Here is a 10,551-nt window from a genome sequence, read left to right on the forward strand (position 1 = left end):
TGCCATCATCTTGCACTTACTAATGTACTCATAAGTTTGTATTACTAAGGGAAAAAAAGCTTTATATTGGTCCATTAACAATGAAGAGTAAATTTAAAATAAAGACATTTAAGACTGACAACTCTACGTGACACACTAGTGAAATGTATTCACTTGTTTTATGAGATGTTTATCGAATCCAGCCTGTTACCAGTTACCGATCCAAGCACTATGTCTGTAGCAATGAGGAAAACAAAGCCCCTGCCTCACAGATAGGAAAATACCTGCACTGACATGCAGTGCTAAGTGATGTGAAGTAAATAAAGAATTATGGCAAGTGTTGTGTTAGTTCAGATAACATTTGAGCAGATACATGAATAATAGGAGATGATCAGCCATGTATATATTTGGGAGTATACCATTCCAGGTAGAGAAGAGCTTATAGTGGAATAGCCTAAGCATCAGAAGGCAGTAAAGCTTGAAGAAGAAGAGATAAGGACATACCATGATATGGTTACCTTTTAAAAACTCCCTGTGATGCTATATGGAAAATCAGGTGTAGGGGAGCAGGTGACCAGGTTTGAGGATATTTCGTTGGTGCTGCAGGTGAGAGGTGTTGGTGAATTGGTCAAAAGTCTTAACAGCAGAAGTGGTGAGACATGACTGGCCCTGAATCTATTTTGCATTTGGAACTATAGGATTTGCTAAAGGAATAATTGTGAGCTCTGAAGGAAGGAGAAATGTGATAGAAGAATTCTTAAAGTTTTAGTTCTGAACAACCAGCAAAATTGAAATTACATATAATAAGATAGGAAAGACTGAAGAAGTAGGTTTGGGAAGGATATCAAAGAATTCTCTTTTAATATGTCAAGCAGGAGGTTCATACAGGAGCCTCAATCTCAAGTGAGAGTAGCAGTTAGAAATTTGGAAGTTGTCAGCCTACAGATGATTTTCAAAGAAATTATCCCAAATCATTGGTTTTTCTAAATTCATAAATATATTAACTATTATATATAATCAGCTTCCATTCAGGCATCATCAAGTTTATGAAGTGTTGCCTATCTATCAGCCAAGCACTGGTAGAACATTCTGAGAGTACAGTAGAGATATTGAGACATTCAAAATACAGATATTTAACATCAGATAATTTCTATATCTCTGTTAACTGGAATTTCAAACATTACAATATTTTGAATCACCCAGCTTAGTACTAATATGTTATTTGGTTCTTTCATATTTATTTAGTCTATTTTTAACTAGATTTTTTAAGCTCTTTGAAAGCAGGAGCTCCCCTCCCCCCCCCCCCCCCCCCCCCCCCCCCCATCACACAGGATGCCTACCACAGTTCTGGAAATATACTAAGACCACAAAGAATATTTGTTAATGGATGACATGATAATTTTTTTAAGTTTATTTGTTTTGAGAAAGAGAGTATGAGTGGAGGAGGGGCAGAGAGAGAGAGAATCCCAAACAGGCTCTGCACTGGCAACACAGAGCCTAACCCTGGGCTCGATCTCACAGACCATGAGATCATGACCTGAGCCAAAAGCAAGAAAGCAAGAGTCTGCTGCTTAACCAGCTGAGCCACCGAGGTGTTCTTGATTAGATGATTTAATTGTTCAGGGCAGTATTATTTTTGTCACCATGAGCTTTATTTTTTCTTCATCATGGATTATACAAGTGATTTATCTAATGAGAATACTGACAAATTCCTGTTACCTAGCTCTTCGTTTTAAAAAAATTACGATACTTTTGGGATGAGCACTGGGTGATGTATGGAAACCAATTTGACAATAAATTTCATATATTGAAAAAAATAAAAAAATAAAAAAAATTAAAAAATTACAATAGATTTTCTTTTACTCACTTCCTAATAGTACTATCTGGCTTTTATTCCCATGTTTATTATTTCAATTTGCAGCCTGATTCTACTGCAACTGAAAGAGCAATTGCTAGGCTAGCAGTGCATCCTCTTCTGAAGAAAAAAATAGATGTGCTAAAAGGTATGAATTAAATGACTTTTAAGCCATGTACCTAAATGCACTTGGGTATGTGATTCTGAATAAATGGCTATTGATTTATTTATTCTATGTTTTTTTTTTCATTTTGAGGACCTTTTATAACTATCTCCTTCAAATATTTTTAAATGTGGTAAGGTGCCTGATATGGAAGTTATCTGATGTCTAATGAAAAATTAAATCTGTATTTTTTCCTAAATTCTAATATATAAATATATATGTATTTATATATATAACATATATTCATGGTAAATTTTAATACAACTGGTTTGCTAAATATTAATGTAATTCATAATATTACTTTTGATGTGGCCACGTACTCACATAATTTTCATTATTATAAAATGCGTTGAAAGAATTAAATGTTGTCACAGATTAGAAGATATTTATTTTTATGTCTGAAAGCACGATTTATAATGTGCCACAACCATATCAACACAATTTTGCTAAAGAAATTGAAGTGGCCATTTTATTTTTCTTATTTGTATTCACTGAAGTTTCCACTATTTTTCATAATTCCACAACCATATCAACACAATTTTGCTAAAGAAATTGAAGTGGCCATTTTATTTTTCTTATTTGTATTCACTGAAGTTTCCACTATTTTTCATAATTCCAAGGCCTGAAAGGATGGTTAATTTTAGAGTTTTAAATTTTTTTTTTTCAACGTTTTTTATTTATTTTTGGGACAGAGAGAGACAGAGCATGAACGGGGGAGGGGCAGAGAGAGGGAGACACAGAATCGGAAACAGGCTCCAGGCTCCGAGCCATCAGCCCAGAGCCCAACGCGGGGCTCGAACTCACGGACCGCGAGATCATGACCGGGCTGAAGTCGGACGCTTAACCGACTGCGCCACCCAGGCGCCCCTAGAGTTTTAAATTGAATACCTCTGAGCATTTCTCAGTTTGGTTTTTAAAGTCACTAGAATTCTTCTGTGGGTTCAGATCTATCATATATATTTGCATATATATATTTGCATATATAATTGCAGTTGTCCTCTTAAGTATATCCAAATAGTTGAAGAAATACTGTACTGAAACAGTTATGTTTTATTATCTGTTTTAATGCTGAAACAAGTCATGTGCTATTTCTTTTGCAGCTGCTGTCAAAGCTTTTAAAGATGCAAGACAAAATGTTGAAATTAACTCATCAAAGAATGCTTCAGTAGAAAATCATTCCAAGGACACTTTGTGTTCAAATGATGATGCCAGTAAGTTACAGCATGAAGGAACTATTGTCAGTGAGCAAAAAGAGAAAGAAGCCAAAATATTGGCAAAGAAACCAAGAAATTCAAAAGAAAAAATAACCAAGATGGAACATGGACCCAATGCTGTAGACATTCCAGATTCTCCATCAAAGCCTTCTGAAGGGGATTCTGTAGTTCCGTCTGAACCGCGGAAGACACCTGCTGACCCAAAAATGAAAACAATAAGTAAAACTAAAAAAAGTAAAGGGTCCAATAGCTCCCTTGGTGATAACAGTGATGGAGAAGAATTACAGGAAGAAGAAAAGGAGTATTTTGATGATAGCACAGAAGAAAGGTTTTACAAACAGTCTTCAATGTCTGAGGATAGTGACAGTGGTGATGACTTCTTCATTGGGAAAGTCAGACGGACACGAAAGAAGGAAAGTAGTTGCCATTCTTCAGTTAAGGAACAAAACCCCCCCAAAAAAGTGTTACCTGAAGAAGATCTACTTGAAACCCATCAGAATATAAGAAAAGACAAAAACCCGCCAAGTACAGAATCAAGGAAGTTTGAGTCAGTGTTTTTCCATTCTTTATCTGGATCTAAAATCTCCAGAAGGTAAGAGTATTTTTTCTATCGTAAAATAATTATTAGTTCTTAATTTTCTTTAAGATGAGAAATATCTGCACATCCTAACTACGACAGAATCTCTCCCATACATACATGTAGTTTATACAACACATCCTTTGTTTAGACTTGGCCCTTTTGAATGTTATATTCGGATCATATTTACAAATACACATATGGGAGGGTACCTGGGTGACTCAGTTGGCTGAGCATCTGACTCAATTTCAACTCAGGTCATGATCTCACGCATGGTTCTGGGTTCAAGCCCCACATTGGGCTCTGCGCTAACTGTTGGAGCCTGCTTGAGATTCTCTGTCTCTTTGCCTCTCTCTGCCCTGCTTGTCCTCTCTCTCTCAAAATAAATAAATAAGCTTTAAGAAAAAAGGGGACATCTTAAAATAAAAATTTTTTAAAATACCTAAATGGCAGTGCCACATTTATCCTGTAGCCAGGTAATTTGTCCAACTAATTTAAGTTTATCCCTTAGATGACCAAAGTCTTCAAACTTTGAATTTGCTTTTGATGAAAACCTTTTGAAAATATCTCACATATCTTACTCTTTAAATAGAACTTTCTGAAAAGAACAGTGGGCTTTGGGGCGCCTGGGTGGCTCAGTCAGTTAAGCATCCGACTTCAGCTCAGGTCATGATCTCACAGTTTGTGGGTCGAGCCCCGTGTCGGGCTCTGGGCTGACAGCTCAGAGCCTGGAGGCTGTTTCCGATTCTGTGTCTCCCTCTCTCTCTGCCCCTCCCCTGTTCATGCTCTGTCTCTGTCTCAAAAATAAATAAACATTAAAAAAAAAAAACTAAAAAAAAAAAAAAAAGAACAGTGGGCTATGTTTTTGACAACCCAGAGCCATCATTATTTTAAACATCAGTCCTTTTCTTATGAAATGCTTGCTCTCACTGAGCTTCTCCGGACTCCTGTGTATTTGGTAATGTTGCTGCCTCTGTCCCTGCTATTCACCACCAGTTTCCACAGCTCTCCTGTGATAAGTCAGTAAGTTTAATTTCATTTGTAATTCTAATCTGGTAGGAGATAGCTTCACACGGTTAGATTATTTCTTCTGTAACAGCTATTTTCTTCAGAAAATTGTTTTTGTAAAGTCAAGGATAATTTTTAATAGAACAGAAACTTGTGATGTTAACATTTTCCAGGGAAGTAAGTGTAGAAAGACACACAACCATATTTGGAACCTTACAATTAATTAAAATCATTTTTATGTGTCCCAAACCTGCCTCACAAGGCTCCATTTCTTTTCTCACTTGAGAATAACATACCATTATCCCTTCCATCTCTCACAAAATGTAAATCTTAATTTTTGTTACATGTGACTCTTTCCTGCTTTATGAAGACTTTAGAAATTTTTTGTCTGGATGGTCTTCAAGAGTGGAGACAGTACATATGTAACCAAGATAGGATATTTTATGACCAGAAGTCCCTGTAAGGAAGTGGGGTGAGAAGGAAATTCACACGTTTCTGTTATAATATTGGTTGTAAATGCTGATTGTAAAATCAAACTTTGATACAGCTAAAACTTGGGGGGGCAGTTATCATTTTTTTAACGATTGTTGGGGGGATGAGGGAGTGCGATAGTCCTTTGAGTTTTATCCCTAGTTTATTTTATTTTATCTTTGTAAAGTTATTTATCTTTTTAAAGTCCTAATGTTCTTTTCTTCTTTTGGAAATTACAGAGAACAGGCTCCAAAAAGCAAAACCCCAGGTATGTATTACTGGCTTCCTGCCCTTTCTATATAGTTAACTGATGCTTTTCCAGAATGGAAGGATAAAAACCCCGGGTTGCTTAATAGTCTGAATGAATTATGTACCCACAGAAAGGGGAACAGAACATTTTCTAATTATCAGTGTGATTTTTAAATTGTAATTGGTTTTTTTGTTGTTGTTGTTATTACCTATCTGTGCCAGGAGGAAAGGTGTAAATAAAACTTACCAGGACATATTGGCTCTATTTGATTTCTCTTGAACTGAGTTATCATATACGTTATGTCTTAGCACCATACTATTAAATATTCAGTAACAAGTATGTTACTTTCTGGGTTAAGAGTAAAAGTATTTTCACATTAATTCATAACAAGTCAAATTAAATATATTTGGGTAGTCTCACTTCTATACATAATCCCCGACTCTCACTGGCTTAAAATAATGAAAATCTGTTTTTCACTCACATCACAGTCCACTGTGAATTGACAGTTTCATAGAGTAATTCAAGGATCAGGCTCCTTTCATCTTGTGGCTCCTTTATCCTGCAGTTTCCGTTTGGCCAGCAGAAGGGAAGAAGTACATGGAGAATTGTGCAGGAGGTTTTCATGGGCCAGGCCAGAAAGTGGCAGGAATCAGTTACACTCATAATTCATTAGCCAGAATTCAATTATATGGTGCCATTTAGCCACAGGGGAGCTAAGAAACGTTGTCTAATTGTGTGGTTAGGAGGAAAAGAGAAAGTGGAATTTCTTAAACACGTAACTGTCTGCCACTGACCATCCTTCCCTCACCAGATGTGAGAGATTCCATTTCACTGCCCCTCCCCCAAACAGAGCACACTTCTCTCCTTCCCAGGGAATCCACCTCAGAGTCCCAGCCCAGCATCATCCATCCCCTGGATGAGGCGGTACTTTCCATCTGTTTTCCTGGATGGGACTGCCCCAAGTTTGGTGGCCTGGCCACTTAAACACAGACTGCCCGTCCCCAGCTCATAACCAAATATTTAGTGGCAGATCAGGGACAAGGTAACCACAATATAAACTTCCAGTCAGTTAAGAGAGAATTGGGAGGCACATAACATGTCTACCACTACTGAGCAAAAATTGTAAAGGAGCTGGAGGAACTTCCTTGTCCATTGTTCTTCCTGGCTTCTGACTGTCTTCTTGGGAGGTTTTTGTTCTATGGCCACACCTGAAGCAGACATTTGGTATAATTTCCTTGGGGGCTGCACCAAGTGACTGGTAAAAACATATGGTCCTGGAGACCGTTCAGAGTCTTTAACATTCAAGAGAGTTTTTTCAGCCCAGACTTAGGGTTTCTGTCACAACACAGGTCCCTCCAAAACTTAGTGGATTTCTGACTTCTTCATTTCCCGTTAGTCCATCCATGAGCTAGTCACCACACCACCAATTTTTTCCTAGAGCAAGTTGTCAAACTTGCTTTCTTTATGTTTGAGGGTATTTTTTTCCCCACCCCAAGCATCATTCCATGTGTCTGCTGTGTTGAGACTCTCAGGTTTGGTTGAGAAGGCCATACTCTACTCTTAACTTTGCTCTGGGGCTGAATCTCCAGAGGCCTTTACTGCTTAAAATCTTAGTCTCCCGTCTTACTTTCAAAGTCCAAAGGCTTTTCTTAACCTTAAGTTAGTTCCCAGATATCTGGATTCTCTGTTGCTTTCAGTTTCTGTCTGTGAGCTGGCCAGTTCTTTCCTGGACGCTGCTCTTTTTTGTAGTCTGTTGCCAAAGAGCCATCAGTACACTAATTCTTTTATTCTTTCCCACCACCTACCCTGGTGTTGGGAACTCCATAGGCATACAGGCTGCCTCCCAGGTTCTCACTTGGCAACAGTGAGAATGGCCACAGTTCTGCCCATTTCATTGGCATGGGAGATGTGCCCACTTTTCAGCCTCGGGTATCCATTTCCTTACCACCTACCACTGAATGGCCAAGCCACTGCCAACTGTACATGTTGTTGTGATGGCTGCATCCTCCTTCCGAGTGGCACTTTGCTCTTATTCGTAGTAGACTGCCTGCTGTAGCAAGCAGCCACCAAATCGTGGTGATTGAATTCTCATTCGTCACAGCCTATGTGCTCTTTGCAGCCTCCTTCCATCTCGTGCCTCTGGGATTTCTCTGTGCTCTCTGGGAGCAGAGAGAGAGAGAGAGAGAGATTAAAAGATCGAATGTGAGGTTTTTCTGATCAGACCTTTTGTTCACATGTCTTTGGCTATAACTCAGCTTCATGGCCTCATCTAGCTGTGGTCAGGATGGGGAATGTATCCTGGCTGTGCACCCAGGAGGAAAAGAAAAGTAGGTCTGGCAGACACTTGGCATCTGCCTCATTCACCTTATATTCAGACACAGAGTAACTGTAAACTGCAGGCACCCCCCCACATTTTCCCCGTGAGGAGACCCAAGTGGAAGGGCTTTTGTTTTTTCGCTTAGCTTATATATTTATAGAATTTAATTTATAATGTGTTTACACCTACAAATATACTTTACCTAATTATCTAAAATATATATTAGTTTAGAAGACTGCCTTATTTAAATCTCATTTTTTATGAAGCAGTTTCTTTTAACATTTAAACTCTGTTCTTCATCACTAGAGCCACTCTGAGTATTATATCAGATTTCTAGACCACATGTGATTTGTGTAGCATGCAGGACGTTTTGAATTCTGTGTACAATAAATGTTTTGGAAATGTTGTCCCAAACTGTGTGCGTTTGTTTGTGTAATGTTACGACATTTACTTTTTAAGGAGATCTTTAGAACGCTTTTGACAGTGAATGATGTCTAAGTTGCAGTAGAGAAATTACACTTCCCACGTACTACTTAAAATCTCTGTTACATTTTTGTCTCCCTTTCCCCCACCCTCATTCTATAAACATGCATTAATTCATGTCTTTTCTGGCTGATGTGTTTCTCACAAACGCTACTTTCTTGTTCAAAATGTAGTTTTGGGGCGCCTGGGTGGCTCAGTCGGTTAAGCGGCCGACTTCGGCTCAGGTCACGATATCGCGGTCCGTGAGTTCGAGCCCCGCGTCGGGCTCTGGGCTGATGGCTCAGAGCCTGGAGTGTGCTTCCAATTCTGTGTCTCCCTCTCTCTCTGCCCCTCCTCCATTCATGCTCTGTCTCTCTCTGTCTCAAAAATAAATAAAACGTTAAAAAAAAAATTAAAAAAAAAAATAACGTAGTTTTAAGTATCTTATAGTTTAAGAGGATGTAAGGACTAGAAGCAACTTGCCACCCTTGTATCTGGTGGATAATTTTATGATTGAAAAAGAGCTTTGTCTTAAATTGGAGTGAATTTAGTAATTTATCTCATAATAATTTTATGTTCAATAACAAGGCAGTGGAATCAATCAGTAGCCCTTTAAAAATTCATCTCTCCTCCCATCACCATGGTCAGATCGAGTATTTTAGTAAATATATGTGAATTTTCTGGCTACATCATACACAGATATCCTAAACTAATGATGTTCCTTTGAAAATATAAGATGCTCTTTTCTTTTTTTCTTTTTCTTTTTTTTTCTTGGCCTTCCATGTTGTCTGCATTGTTTCCTTTCTTAAACTGTTTCCTCAATGCAAATAAGACAGCACAACATACATGAGGAGATACACAATAAACATCTGTTTAAAATATTAGAAGGCATGTGTCCCGAAATTGCCTATTCATATGTATATTACAATTTCAAACTATTCCTGTTAGACTTAGATTTTAAATTGTGATATATTCCATTGAAGTAAAATTAAATTCCTTCTTTAAACGCTGATGTGAGAAAATGAAATGTCTTTCTCTTGTATGGTCTTTAGGCATTTAGTTTTCACTATTTTTGCTTTCTCCTCCCAGGTTTTCAGCAAAATGAACTTCAGCTCAAGAATCCGTTTAATAAGAGTGCACAGAGAGGACTTGAAAATACAAAACAGCAGTCACAGCTGCCTCTTCATCCTTCATGGGAAGCAAGCAGGAGGCGGAAAGAACAGCAGTCTAAAATTGCTGTGTTTCAGGGGAAAAAAATTACATTTGATGATTGATTAGGACTTCTTTCTGTGAACCAGCCTGTTATTAAAGTTATGTTTACATAAGCCGTGCACAAATCAAGTACATACTTAAATTGTTTCTTAATAATATACCCGCACTCTTCCCTCTGTGCAAGAATTCTGAGATCACAACTCTCTCGGTCTTGGCCATGTGCACTTATCATGAAGTGAATATGACAAGTGTAGCTCTTGTTTCTTGCCTTGAAAATGAATGTTTAGGAGATATATTTTACAGTGGAAAATATGAGGAAATTATAGTTATTTAAAATAGATCATCGTTCCTAAGAGTTATTCTTAGCAAAACTAAGTTAACTTTTATTATGGGTATGAAGACAATAAATTATAAAAATAAATGTTAATTTTTACTATACTTTTAATGATTTGTGATCTCTTTGACTTTTAAAATAAGATCCCAGTTTTTGATTTCTGAATTTTATCTCTAGTTTTTAGGAAACATACATGTTTAAGTGTAGCAACACGACCAAAAAATTGGTTATATATGTCACTGCATAGAAATACTTGTTTATATCAAGAATGTATAACATGTAGTTACTTTAATGTGCTTTTATAGAAACATTTTTTTTTTGTGGAATCATGGATGGGAATTTATTTATAAGGACAAATCCTGAAGGAGGTATGATTGAAGGAGCATTTCCAGAGAACTGAATGAGGTTATGAGATGCCTCACAGGGGAAGGGCCTATTCTCGCTATACAGTACTGTTATTTCAAAGGAAGACAGGATTTTGAAACTCCTTTCAAATGTTTCACTTTGGCTTCTCTGGAAGAAATTAAAGGTTCTTGGTTAACTAACTAAAGATAAGGAAATTCCATGTTGCTGTTAATGGCAGGAAAAGGCCTCTGGTTAGCAGAAATTCATAAGCTCTGGAGAGTCATTTCTGTCATTTTCAAGAGCTTAAGAATTTAGATAACTAAAGCAATGGAATTCAAGAGAGTATACAGAAAGAAAATTGTTT

At 37.4% G+C, this 10,551-nt stretch overlaps 1 protein-coding gene across 2 annotated transcripts in view; it reads left to right on the forward strand.

The window, feature by feature from the left end:
- SRFBP1 (serum response factor binding protein 1) overlaps nucleotides 1–9,946 on the forward strand; it is a 67,622-nt gene extending 57,676 nt beyond the window's left edge. For both annotated transcript variants that reach the window (XM_047863901.1, XM_047863909.1), the window contains exons 5-8: nucleotides 1,901–1,982; nucleotides 3,098–3,803; nucleotides 5,507–5,535; nucleotides 9,386–9,946. In XM_047863901.1, coding sequence (XP_047719857.1) covers nucleotides 1,901–1,982; nucleotides 3,098–3,803; nucleotides 5,507–5,535; nucleotides 9,386–9,570 — 1,002 coding nt within the window. In that variant the 3' untranslated portion in view covers nucleotides 9,571–9,946. The remainder of the gene's footprint in view (nucleotides 1–1,900; nucleotides 1,983–3,097; nucleotides 3,804–5,506; nucleotides 5,536–9,385) is intronic.
- The last annotated feature ends 605 nt before the right edge of the window (nucleotides 9,947–10,551 follow it).

This window comes from Prionailurus viverrinus, chromosome A1, assembly GCF_022837055.1.
Source record: "Prionailurus viverrinus isolate Anna chromosome A1, UM_Priviv_1.0, whole genome shotgun sequence".
Lineage (NCBI taxonomy): Eukaryota > Metazoa > Chordata > Mammalia > Carnivora > Felidae > Prionailurus > Prionailurus viverrinus.